Consider the following 13,742-nt stretch of genomic DNA (forward strand, 5'->3'; position numbering starts at 1 on the left):
GTAAGTTCTCTTTACAGCGTCCTCTGAAGCCTCAGGACCCTTGCTGATTCAACCCCCCTCCCCAGAAATGAGGACCGGTGCAGTGCCTTCCATATTTCACACCCAGCAAGTACAGCAAATACAAACCTTCCAGTATGATATCGCTGCCTTTCAGACTAGTCTCAGGAGCTGCTTTTTGCTCTCAGGTTATAGACTGAAGGATATTAAGTGAATTACTAAAAACAGGGAGTTGTGGGAAACTGTTTCATAGGACTAACAAAATCCCATTAGCTCAATGCTAATCAGGAACCTGCTCTTTACCAATTCCCCCTTCCCCTCCCGCCACCAGTGGCTTATGCTCTCATCTCCTTTTCAAAAGGGACATAAGAGAGTTAAGTCTGTGTGGACCTAAAATTATTCTCAGAGGCACCATTTGGGGCAAGGGCCAGCACAGAGATAGAGGAAAAGGGGATCTAGTCTAACCCCATGCTGCAAGGCAGTAACAGCCGCGACATTTTGCAAAGGAAAATAGGGGCTTGCACATACTTCTGTCCTCATACCATCACCCCAACATGACTCATTGCAGAAGGCTCTGCTCTACCTGTGGTATCAATTTCCTGTGTCATGACTTGCCCTGCATTCGTTTAAAAGCCAAAAGGATATGGATTCTTCTGGTTAAAGATACTTTAGGAAATCATAATTGTCTATGAGATTTTATCTTGCAACAACTGAAAAAATACCTGTGCATGAAGCGGCACATGGTTCCCTAGCCTTCATGTGCACACAGTAAAAACAAGAAGTGCCTCCTGTCAGCTCAGAGATTTTAAGCTCAGGAGGTGTCTGGGAGAGTGCTGAATTGTATAGAACAATCACAGTAGTAACTTGCGCAAGCAGAATTTTCAGGAGGCAGCCTGAAAAAGTAAAAATACATTCTAAATAAGAACCATGGTTTGCCTGGGACAGGTACCACAAAAGCAGCAGAGTCCCTAGTAAATAGGGGCATTGGAGAATATGCCATTAAGCTCCCCTCCCCAGCTAACCATGTGATTTTTTGTTTTTGCCGTCAAGTCACAGTTAATTTATGGCAACCCCGAAGAGTTTTCAAGGCAAGAGACGTTTGGAAGTGGTTTTCCATTGCCTGCCTCCAGGTCACGGCCCTGGTATTCCGTGGAGGTCTCCCTTCCAAATACTAGCCATGGTTGACCTTGTTTAGGTTCTGAGAGCTGACAAGATCAGGGCCTTTTATGCATGGCTGTTTCCCTCGCAGTAATTGCTTCATGAGTTTATCTGGGGAGTCAGAGGAGTGATTTGGGTAGGGTATATCACATGGAGCCCTGACCTGGATAGCCCAGGCTAGCCTGGGCCTTTTATTTATGGCTGTTTTCCTCGCGGTCACCCCTCCGATGACCTTGGGTCTTTGTGTTGATTATGCATGCTGTTTACGACCATCAGAGATCGCCTTGCTCTCCCCCTGCATTTCCCCGCATTTTGCCTGCGTTTTCAAATTTGAGATAAAACAGGTCTCTGAAAACGCCGATAAAATGTGGGGAAACGCAGGGGGAGAGCGAGGGGACCTCTGACAGTCGGAAACAGCATGCATAATCCAAAGACCTGAGGTCATCGGAGGGGTAATGGCGAGGGAAACATCCATGCATAAAAGGCCCAGGCTAGCCTGGGGCTATCCAGGTCAGGGCTCCATGTGACATACCCTCCCCAAATCACTCCTCTGACTCCCCAGATACTCATGAAGCAATGATGTCACGTCACAGGTAAGCATAACTACCCATTACTGGAAGGCGGTTTGCAGAGGCTGGTTTGTGTCAGCCATCCTGTGTGCTTTGATGCCCAACAGGCAAGAACTGCGGGCAGCGAAGGAGATGATTGTTTCAGTGCCCCCCCAAGCAAATGTCTCCTTGCATATGACAAGCAAGCCCCTCAGGGAGGGAAGATGTGCTAAAGCCCTCTCTCTCTGTGTAGCTTTATTCCTGCTTTCATTTAATTCTTTTTTTTATTGTCTCTGGTATGCCAGGGAAAAAGCCAAAGAAAAAGGTTGTTTTGTGAATCATTCACAGTTACAGAAAGCTTTCCCAATGTTATTAAAGTTATAATAATTAATTATATTAATAATTCTGCTGGCCTCCCTACCCCCTCCTTCCCTTCTAAAAAAGCTAATACTTTAAAGATACATCTGAGTAACTTGTTCGACTGGTCATGTGCTCAGCCTTTGGTTCACCAACTCCATTTTTCTTCTCAGGATGGAAGGATTGAGTTTTCAGAATTCATACAGGCCCTGTCTGTCACTTCTCGAGGAACTCTGGATGAAAAACTGCGGTGTGAGTATAATTTGGAACTTGAGAACTGGCATGGTGATTTTCATCCCCTGCTGTCAATTCCAAGGCCAAATGACAATTTGAACCTTAAACTTTCTCTGGCAAGCAGCAGGGTAGCCGGGTTGGTCTGTTTCAACAGCAGCCCTGGGGAGCACCTTGAAACTGTCAGATTTACGAAGCAAGCCTAAATGGGTCTACTCAGAAGTAAGCCCCATTTTCTTCAGTGGCACTTACTCTCTGGAAAGTGTTCTTAAAATCCCAGCCTTGGTGAGGCAGAAGATTTTCTGTGCTTGCGCCCACAACATCAGATGCAGTCAAGTGACTCCTCAGTTGGCAAGAAATTCATGAACAGAGGCCGCCACCCCCAAACAACCCAAAAATAGTGAACTTTGGGTTGAAAGGCCTGGTTTGTGGCATTTATTTGCAAAACTAAAAAAGATATTGCAGGTAAACACAGGGGTCATTCAAGGTAACTGCAGTTGGTGGTAACATCGATATCTTAGGGTCTCATTGTAGGGGAAATGAAATGCAAGTAGGACATTTCCCCAACCTGGCTCACATTTCACGTCTGACCTGGACTCACCATTAAAATAATTGGGGGGTGGGGGGAGGATCGACTGCAGAGAATGTCCTCTTCCATCCCGCGCCATTTTCGACAGGAAAATATGGCAGCAAGGGGGAGGCAGGCTGCCAGAGATCAGATGTGTGGAACCAGCAGCAGGACAAACAGCCCCAGTGGCAGCCGTTCTACAGTCAATTTTGCCCCCCCCCCCACTATTCTGAAGGTGAGTCCTGGTCAGATGTGAAAAGAGAGGTTGGGGGTTTGACTCGTTTTTCATGGCTCATGTAATGAGAGCATCAGTTACATTACGCTAGTAGTCCTCACTCTGCCACTCGTGGAAAGCCACACTTGCCATTCCCATCCACCAACAAGCCACATGATTCCTCTATGCCACACATGCCTCCCCAGCATGCACAAACAGTAATATGTTACCTAACCCTTTTTAATTACCAGAGTGCCTCTAAGCATCTGGGGTTGTCTTTCCCCACTACTGGGAGTTTTGTTTTATGGGCTAACATTCCATAGTGGTCTGTCCCATTCCACCACCTCCACCTCATTCAGTTACATACGTTGACCTAGCTTCATATACAGAACCCTCACATCTGCACATCCTTGATATAATCATCCCGGGTATCAACCTTGGCTAATCTATGATCGCAGCAAATAAAGTTAAGGTAATCATCATGGGCAATTTGTGTTGCATTTTTAAAACGAGTTTTATCTTGGGGACGATAATAATGATGAAATTATTCCAAGTTCTAAAGAAGTTGCCCACTTTCTTGGAACATGGAGTGGGCGCCATGGGGAATGGTGCTCCAAAGAGCTGCATGTGGCTCCTGAGCCACTGTGTATCACTGTGTTAAGTAATTTAACATCTCTGGAAAAAGTTCCAGAACTATTAAGCCCCTGAACAATATAATGAAACCTGTTTATTAATTTTAAATCTTGTTAGAGTGTCTCTTTCAAGCTTTTTTGTTTGTTGGAGAATGCTGACTTTCAGGTCAGCAGCCAAGCATCTTGGAAGACCAGCATACTCACCCCCAGGTTTTTTTTTTAATTTTGCCCCTCTTTGCATCACACATCCATTTATTCTTTCACGGAGAGACTGGCCTGCTTGTCTTGTGCATACTGCAGAATAACTTTGCTGACACATGATTTCTTAGATTACATTGGAAGAAGAGCTCATTGGCAACATTCAGAAAACCTGGTGGTGTGGTGTGGGGACATTTCGGGGCCATGGCTCAGTGGTAGGGCATCTGCTTGGCATGCAGAAGGTCCCAGGTTCAGCCTTCATCATCTCCAGTTAAGAGGATCACGTAATAGGTGATGTGAAAGGCTCCTGCCTGAGACCCTGGAGAGCCACTGCCAGTCTGAGTAGACAACACTGACCTTGATGGACTGGTGGTCTGATTCCGTATGAGGTTGCTTCCTGTGTTCAGTCTTCCAGCATGTACAATCTGCCCCATGGATATCCTGGGTTATCACTTGGTCTTAGACACTATTCTACACCTGACCGTAGACAGTGGATTTTAAAGCCTGCAACCTCAGCCCTGGAGGTCCTATGCATACATGTGGACTGGTCTCTTACAAGGAGTTGCCAGTTTTGCATCAAAAACACCTGATGCCTGGTTGCATCTAGTTTAACCCTCAGTCTTGCCAGTATCTTTGCACTCTGTAACGTTTGCATCATCATCTTGTGGGTGGCTTGTCTGCAATCACGATCTGCTACTAGCGACATCCACTCACAAACTGCTACTAGCGATGTGCTTCTTCCCTCCCCCAACTGCCATCCAAAAAGCTTCCTTCCCTTGTGCTTTCAGGGGCCTTTAAGCTGTACGACTTGGACAACGATGGGTACATCACGAGGAATGAGATGCTGGACATCGTAGACGCTATTTACCAGATGGTGGTGAGTGTGCCAAGCAGCTGTTCGGGGCAGCGACTCTCCCAGCTTTTTACTTCTGGAAAGAGGGCCAGGTGGAGGGAGGGGCAGATAATTCCCAAGCTCCTCCCTCATATGTTTGAGTGCCTGGAACAAGCCTATAAATAGCCACTCCACTGGTCTCCTGGGATGAGTAAAAATGGCCTCCAGATTACCAGCTAAAGAAGCTTTGTAAATTGGGAACGTTGTTTCATCTTTTAGATATGCTCTGGCAGTTGGGCTAGTAAAACTTCTTAGGGGCAAGTAGCCTTTGTAGATTTAGTTTGCAGGACTGGTAAGAGTTAGTCAAGTTATTGAGGCTCAGTTGGACAGAAACAAGTCCATCTACATGTAATGGGCTTAAGTTACAGGAGAGTAAAGTTTTTGGTGAAACTTCCTCATGGTAAGAGAAATTCAACAATGGGACCAGTTACCAGGGTCAGGGGCTCTCCCACGCTGGAGGTCAGAAGCTGAACAGATATCTGTCTGGCATCGAGCAAAGGGTTGGACTAGATGGCCTCTAAGCCTCCTTCTAACTCTCTGATAACTCCTGCAACCACCGCTTCATTTCTGTTTAGAGCCAGCCAGGAGCTTGGGGCTGTGAAGAAGGTAGGAATGCTTTGGGTTCTGCCCCAGAGAGCTTACAGTGATGTGGGCAAAATGGGATTGTAGGAGAGTCGAGAGACTGATGCAGGAGTGGTAGGGATGGGAATGGTGAAAATCGGGATGGAGAAGGATGGGGAGGATATTCCAGGCCTGAGGAGTAGCGTGCTGGAAAATGGCAGGCTTCCTCTACTGACGGGTTTCCTCTCATGCTCTCAACAGGGCAATACTGTGGAGCTTCCAGAGGAGGAAAATACACCAGAGAAGAGGGTGGACCGGATTTTTGCCATGATGGACAAAGTAAGTTGCTTCAGACATCTTCTAGCTTTGGGGCAGCCTTGGGGTGTCTTGGCCAAACGCGCACAGCCACGGCTGCTACCGCCCATATGTCGATCCGATCCATTTGCACCAGCATTCGGCCAGGCTAAACTTGGCTGGGTAGCTGCTCCACATCACCTTTGTGCCAGTCTCAACAAAGAAGACAACTTGCATGTGTGGAAGTGGATCAAGAGATCCAGGATCCACAGCAGACCAGGATTTATCTTTGTTTTTGGGCATCGGAGATCCATAAAGACTTGACCAGCTGCTAGACGAGAGAGGTTGGTGGTAGTGGTTTGCCCACCTGCCCAAGGCCTGTGGCAAGAGGAGAAGAAGAGGAGGAGGAGTTGGTTTTTATAAGCTGACTTTCTCTACCACCTAAGGAAGAATCAAACCGGTTTACAATCACCTTCCCTTTCCCTCCCCACAACAGACACCCTGTGAGGTAGGTGGGGCTGAGAGAGCTCTAACAGAGCTGTGACTAACCCACGTTCTTGTGGAGGAGTGGGGAATCAAACCCAGTTCAGTGTCCGCTGCTCATGTGGAGGAGTGGGGAATCAAACCCGGTTCTCCAGATCAGAGTCCACCAAACCATTGCTCTTAACCACTACACCACACTGGCTCCATTCATCCACTTTCCCTTCTACCCTTACAAGGGAGGAGGGCCGAGGAGCTGGGTCTGTCCTGGGACCACAAGTAGCTGATCTTTTCCATAAAGGCTACGGATGCAGAAGTGTTCTTCCTCAGGTACAACAGTACAAGGGAATCTCTGCACCACGATGCTTGGGCCTAACTCGTTTTTTGGAGTAAGATGAATGAGGGGGGGTCGTCGATTTGTGTAGTTAAATGTCTAACCCAGGGGTGTCAAACTCATTTGTTATAAGGGCCAGATATGACAAAAATGGTTGGGCTGGGCCATGCCTCGCCAGCCCAGATCGAGAGTGTGTGTTGTTGCCTCGGCTGGCTCGCGGGCCGGATAACAGCTCTCAAGGGGCCAGATCTAGCCCGCAGAACCTTTGACACCCATGGTCTAATCAGCCTTTCCCAGAAATTTAGTGCTGTTTGCAGGAGAATAAAAGAATCTAGAAAATAGGCAGAATGTGAAGAGATATTTTTTAAAAATGCAGGTGATGGCTGTGCACCACATGAAGGTCCTTGGTCCAGTTCCCTGAATCTCCACTTATAGAAGGATGAAGAGCTGGTACCATGACGCTTTGGGCATAATGAACCAAGGCTGGGCTCAGCATGCTTGATATCTTCCATTGTTTAGGTCAGGGGCCCCCAACATTTAATTTCAGGTTGAAATTAATAAAAAGAGTCTCCATCTAGACGTTAGGAAGAACTTTCTAACAGTGAGAGCGGTTCCTCAGTGGAACAGGCTTCCTCAGGAGGTGGTGGGCTCTCCTTCCCTGGAGGTTTTTAAGCAGAGGCTAGATGGCCATCTGGCAGCAATGCTGACTCTATGACCTTGGGCAGATCATGAGAGGGAGGGCATCTTGGCCATCTTCTGGGCATGGAGTAGGAGTCACTGGGTGTGTGTGTGTGGGGGGAGGTAGTTGTGCATTTCTTGCATTGTGCAGGGGGTTGGACTAGATGATCCTGGTGGTCCCTTCCAACTCTATGATTCTATGAACATGGTGCCTATGGGCCCCACAGTGCCCACCAACAACACCTTACTTGATGCCCCCAAAGTGTTTTCAGAGAGTGGATGGGGCCAGGTGGGCACTTGCCCAGCACAGCTTGTGATTGGACACTGAAGATCTGATTGGAGAAGAAGAAGAGTTAGTTTTTATACCCCGCTTTTCTCTACCTTTAAGGAGTCTCAAACCGGCTTACAATCGCCTTCCCTTCCCTTAGGCTAGTCACAGTTCTCTTAGAGCCAAGAGAGCTCTAAGAGAAGTGTGACTAGCCCAAGGTCACCCAGCTGGCTTCATGTGTAGGAGTGGGGAAACAAACCCAGTTCACCAGGTTAGAGTCCGCCGCTCTTAACACTACACCATGCTGGCTGTGCAGATTAAATAACATAGCTTTGGTGGCCCCTGCCACCACTGTGTTGGTTTTATCCCCCTCTCTTATTCCTCTTTCCTTGCGTATTCTTTAAGTTTCCCGTCTTCTTCACTGCACTTGCTCTGGTTTTGTGTGTGGCTAAACCTCCCACAGCACCTGTTCTGTGGCTGTCCTCACCACCCTGTGTCAGAATTCCAAAGGTACCTGCAGGCTCTAAAAAGGTTGGGGACTACCAATTTAGGCAATTTATGTATTTAGGTATTGCTCCTCTTTTCTCCTCAACAGGGACCCAAAGTGGCTTACAGAAACACCTAGGTATAATTTAAGCAAACAACAATGTAAACAAACAAAATACAATTTACAAAGCAACTAAAACACAACTAAACAAAGCAAGAAAACAAGGCAGCATAATGAGCAGGTGTGAATCATGCAGTGGTCTTTGGCTACGAGCCATGAACCCAGGGCCAGCCTCCTTCCTTTTGCCCTTCAGTTGACGCCTCTTGCCACTGCCTGCAGACAGGAAGAAGACAGAAAGTGTGCTAAGAGCTGTACAACTGGCAAGATGTTCCCAAAAAAAACCGCACTCTAATCTGCAATTACAATACACCTAATATCCCTTGTACTGATTGCTGATGTGATGGACTAAGGGTTTTTATCTGTCAGTGACTCTAAGTGAACAGAGCTTAAGGGAAGAGATTCTGAGCTGCTGGAAGAGAAGGGGTCTTTGACTCTGGGTTCCAGTGTGATGAGTTGTTCCTCGTGTGACTGGGGCAAAAAATCTGAAGGGTGACAAAAGAGAGAGTTTGGAGAGAAAGGTCCCTACTTTAGTCTCTGAGGGGAAAAATAGTTTCTGGGGAAGGAGGTATTCCTGGCCCAAGCTTCGTGTGAAAATTACTTTAAGTGCTGTGAAGTAATTCCACAGAGAGATAAAGAAGGGAGAATCTCCACATTTCCTAGTTTTAGGCACCAGAGTATACATGCAGGTTATGGGACTAAGCTACCTTAAAATGTTGGAAACCTAAGTTAGATAAAATATCATCTGGGCTGTATGTGTTGAGCGACTCATTATATGTATAGAAACTTTGTACCTTTTCTTAATACTAGTTTTCCCTCCCATACCTTTCCCTGTGAAATATAATAAAATTCTGTTGTTTTATGGTTGAACTGAGTAAAGCCTCTGGTGTCTCAGTTGTCTGAGGTAAAACGAAGTAGGTGACGTGGGAGAGATCATCCCCCCTTGTCGCAACTGACGTCCGTTCCCATGTCCTGAAGCTCATTAAATGAATCTAGAAGAATGGGGAGGGGAGTCTCTTTAGACCAGCTGGGCCTTGACACTTCAGAAGCAAGCTTTTGAGTCACACAAAGCTCTTCTTCAAGCTTAGGCGAGCAGGGGCACCGGAACTGACAAAAAGGGGCAGCCTTTAGAAATAAAGCAAGTATCACAACCAAGGTAAACACAGCGCTAGAAGAAGTCGTGGGGTGGGCAGCCTTCCTGGGTGTCGGGGCTGCCCACCCCTTGCTGACGCCTTGTTGCTTCTCTGTTCCAGAATGCTGATGGGAAGCTGACTCTGCAGGAGTTCCAGGAGGGATCCAAGGCTGACCCCTCGATTGTACAGGCGCTTTCCCTCTATGACGGACTCGTATAGCTCTACGGCCCTGTGCTTTGGTAAGTGGGCAGCTTCCCCAAAAACAGGTGCCGGGGTTCAAGAAGTCATCTCCCCCTCTAGATTAATTAATTTTATGGCCAGCTTTTCAAGTACTGTTTAAAGCAACTTGCAAAATGTATTGCCTACCAAGCACCTCCGCAAGAGCAGTGGAAAGAGCAGTGGCAGAGCAGTGGAAAGCAATCTATCCCTTCTTCTAAGGAGCTCTGGCAAGCGTGCATAGTTCCTTGGAGTTATGTATGAGTTTTCCCTTAATTAGAGATGACCTCGCAGCCAGCCCTCACAAATCCCGGGACTTCCCGTCCCTCTGTTAACTCGATTCTTCCCTCTCCCCTGAGCTCAGCCCGGCTCAAAACTCTGTGCAGAAGGCAAAGCACAGGACACACAAGTTTGGTTTCTCTTACAGCCAATTACAAAGCAGCATGTGAAGAGGCAGGGATTCAAATGCTTCCTGCTTCCTCAAAACTCTTTCTGAGCAGAAGAAAGGCTTTTTAAAACCGAGGCTTGGATTTCTCCCCCCCCCCTTTCAGATTGCTCCATTTTTTGTTTTTTGTTCTTAAAATGCTTTTTTATGCCGCAATTGGGTTTCGGGGTGCGGGGGAGGGTTTTTCTCTCACAGTAAGCTCTATAAAGTAAGCCAATTACAAAGCAGCATTTAAAGGGGTGGGGACTTGATTTGAGCTTGGAGACTGCTGGTGCAGAGATTCCAACAGGAAAGTGTGGGTCGAGCAAGTAACGAACCTCAGATAAAACTCCCATGCATAAACGACCATACTCTACATTCTCAGTTTGCTTGTAGGCAACTAAGGCTTTACTTCTAAATTCCTTGAATCTGCATGTGCTACTTGTATATACTAAGTGACGAATTATGCTGTGAAGGAAGGGACTTGTAGGCCCTGTTCCTTTGGATTTGCAGAAGGTTCAAAGACCCTGCCACTGTCCCAAGTCTTTGCTTGGTGCTACCGCCGCTTTCCCTTACTCCCAGGGGGTACCTAAAACAAACTGGGTCATAACTGCTGCCACCAGAAAGCCAAAGAATATCTCCTGCTGGACAGATTTGCACATTCAGCGCTCTATGCCTGCGTTGCTGCTCAGAGGCTCCACACAGTTGCCAGATCTCCCTCTTCACTCCTCCAGGCAAGCGGGGGGGGGGGATCTGTTGCACCCCCACCATTCCTTGAGATCCATAACTCAAAATTGTGAGCTGCCCCTCCCCGTTATCATGCTTCAGGTAGCCAGCAATCCCAGTACTTGTCTTCTCTGCCAGCAGATGGATTTTCAGGTCCCCCCTCTTCACCGGCGGCAGGTTTTTAGGGGAGGGCTGGGGTGGCGGCACAATCACGTCACTTCCGGCGGCACAATTACGTGGGCATGACACGATTATGTCACTTCCGGGTTTACCCTGGAAGCACCACATCACGACGGGACGCTTTAGCAGTTTTGAAGACGGGCTCCTGTGACAAGGATACAGTGTAACCCATAAGTTGAATTATTGGGGTGAATTCTAGGTTGGTGGGCATTTCTCCACATATTCATTTTAAACTATTCAAGCAGTAAAATAAGTTTCAATTGGATAAGAAAGCATTACATTTGTTTTCCATTTTCTGTAATATTTCAGTTTCCCTCCCCCCGCAAAAAAAATATTTTCCCTCCCATGGTTTCAAAGCTTCCAGACGTTTTACCTCTCTAAGCTTTTCCTGCATCACAGGGCAAGCTTTGGTTTAATGATTTTTGCTGGTGCGGTAGGATTGCCAGGTTGCTGGGATTGGCAGACAATTGCCCGTTATCATGGCTGCACGCCGTCACCACACTGAGGAGCCTGGTAGATTGGTGGGCAGTTGACCGCCAATCCACCGGGCTCCTCAGTGTGGTGACTGTGCACAGCCGTGATTACGTCACTTCTGGGTTTACCCCTGGAAGCGCCACATCACGAAGGGGCACTTTAGCTATGTGTTGTTGTTTTTTTGGAGGGGAGGGTTTGAGTGCTAAAGCGTCCCATTGCGATGCAGTGCTTCTGGGGTAAACCCGGAAGTGACATAATCACGTCACTTGCAGCTGCAAGTGCGGGCTCACCGCCCCAGCCCTGCCCTAAAAACCACCCGCCGGTGAAGAGTGGGGACCTGGCAACCCTATGGTGCAGGCACAGCGATGCGTGATCTCTTCTAGCCGAGTCATTTCAACATTTCCCTTGTCCAGTCAGCCTGTGGAGTTGCCTTGAGCCTGCAGACTGACTCAGCTCCCAGCACCCAAAGAATTGTGGGAGTTGTACTTCATCGAGGTGCTAAGAAATCTCCATTACAGATTCCAAGCCCCTTCCTAACAGGACTCCACTTCTCCAGGGAAAGGAAGTCTTGTGAAAGGAGACCCACCTATGCACTGAGTTCCCTGGCTCAGTGTAGAGCATCTGCTTGGCACGCAGAAGGTCCAGGTTCAATTTCCAGCATCTCCAATTAAAGGGACTAGGCAAATAGGTGATGTGAAAGACCTCAGCCCGAGACCCTGGAGAGCCGCTGTCGGTCTAAGTAGACAGTACTGACTTTGATGGACCAAGGGTCTGATTCAGTAGAAGGCAGCTTCATGTGTTCATATGTTTAACTTCCTGGCCTCGTCTGCACCTCTTCTCTTCCAGACACGCCTGAGGGGACCCTCTTCCAGTGCCATCAGACCACCTCCAAAGCGACGCTCGCCTGACCGTGCCAGCCCTCCTTTGTGTGAATGCGAACAAGGGATGCGCTTGAAGTGTGGCATCAACCCACCCACTTTGCTCTCGAAATCAACTGTCTCTCCATTTGCCAATTTCTGCATTTAATTATAAATGGGAAAAGAAAAGGGGGGAGGGGAGAAGAAATGGCAGCATCTTTCCCTCAGGGCTGCAAACGTCATTGTGTGGAGAATCCTCTCACGCACATAATAACTCTGTTTTTGTTTGTTTTGAATGAACTAAGAACAAGCGATATTTTACATTTTTCACGGGGGTGGGATGCAGATTGGAGATTTAGGTACTGTGAATGCATCGATGTTTTTGGCTGCCGCCGGATTGGATAAGGACTGGCAGGGTGGATCGCTTAATCGACGCTGGCTTTTATGTTCCAAAAGAGGGTGGCGTAAGGGGGGGTAGGAGAAATATCCATTTGAAATTGATGTTGCATATCGCCATCTGGGTTGGCAGCAAACTGCATTGCTAGGAAATATGTATACCTATAATTTTTTTTTGGGGGGGGGGTGACACAGTATTGTATTCTGTCTCTCTTTTAATATATATATTTTTTGTGCGCATAGGAAAAAGTGAGGCGCTTTTTTTTTTTTTAAGGAAAGGAAATTACCTCTAAATCGGCACCTATTTATTTGCTGTTTAAATGTTGCTGCTGTATTTTGTGTCTCGGGGAAAAACGAAAGGCGATAAGGTTTACACGGATTTCTGCTGCTCGGGTGACGTCTCCCACAGTAGACACGAAGCCAAAAAAGATTTCCTCCCCCCCCCCCCCGACTTACCAAGGTATGCTGTGCTGCTTGGCTGCGACTGAAGGGGGTGGATGTGGCCCCTTCCGCCTTCTGCGTCTCCTGCTCTTCATTCCTTCATCCGTCCTGTGCAAAAGGCTGCTCTGGGCCCTGCGAACCTGCGAAGCCCACCGCGCCTCAGAGGATTCTCGGCTGCTGTCTCCTTTCTCCTGTGTGCGCGCGCGTGTGTTTGCATTTCTGTTGCCCTCCTGTGTTAATTTTGCCATCTTGCCTATGTTGTAAAGACAAACGACAAAACAATACAGTACCCAGAGTTCTCTCTGCATGGAAAAAAAAGTGTTCACGCGGCCAATGTTGTCAAAGCTTTTGAAACTTCTTCTTTCTGAAAGAAACAAGAAATGGGAGGTGGGGAGGACCCAGAAATGTTGCACAGGGTGTTTATCTTTGTGGGCTTTTCAAGCCTGAAATGTACCACTGAGCATGTGAACGGAAGCAAGTCTGACTACGCCCTGACCCAGAACACGAGGACTGTGTCAAACTCTGGCAAACATAGTTAGTCTTCGGGCTTTGTTCAGAATTCCTCCAAAGTTTTGCTGCGAGAGGGATTCCCTGCCAGTTTTGGAATGCAGAGAAAAGCGGACGTGTGAATTTTCACTCCCCACCCCAAGAAATGTCTTTGACGTCCCTCAACATTTATCAGGTTTGAGGGAAAAGGCTTCTCCCAAAATTGATCTCTTTGACTGTTAGTAGAGGTGAAATTTTGGTGGTAGCCTTAGGACTAAGACTGTGACAACAGGAGCTGGGAATGATTTTACTTATTCATGCATTCATTTACTTCATTTATAACCTGCCTTTCTCCCCAGTGGGGACCCAAAGTGGCTTACATCATTCTTCTCTCC

The 13,742-nt window shown here is 47.5% G+C and overlaps 1 protein-coding gene across 1 annotated transcript in view; it reads left to right on the plus strand.

Annotated features, from left to right (window-relative positions):
* Positions 1 to 12,133, plus strand: part of NCS1 (neuronal calcium sensor 1) — a 100,286-nt gene extending 88,153 nt beyond the window's left edge. The window contains exons 4-8 of the mRNA XM_056860362.1: positions 2,234 to 2,312; positions 4,692 to 4,780; positions 5,618 to 5,695; positions 9,268 to 9,386; positions 12,014 to 12,133. Coding sequence (XP_056716340.1) covers positions 2,234 to 2,312; positions 4,692 to 4,780; positions 5,618 to 5,695; positions 9,268 to 9,366 — 345 coding nt within the window. The 3' untranslated portion in view covers positions 9,367 to 9,386; positions 12,014 to 12,133. The remainder of the gene's footprint in view (positions 1 to 2,233; positions 2,313 to 4,691; positions 4,781 to 5,617; positions 5,696 to 9,267; positions 9,387 to 12,013) is intronic.
* Positions 12,134 to 13,742: the final 1,609 nt, after the last annotated feature.

The sequence above is a fragment of the Euleptes europaea genome, chromosome 14 (genome assembly GCF_029931775.1).
Source record: "Euleptes europaea isolate rEulEur1 chromosome 14, rEulEur1.hap1, whole genome shotgun sequence".
NCBI classification, from domain to species: domain Eukaryota; kingdom Metazoa; phylum Chordata; class Lepidosauria; order Squamata; family Sphaerodactylidae; genus Euleptes; species Euleptes europaea.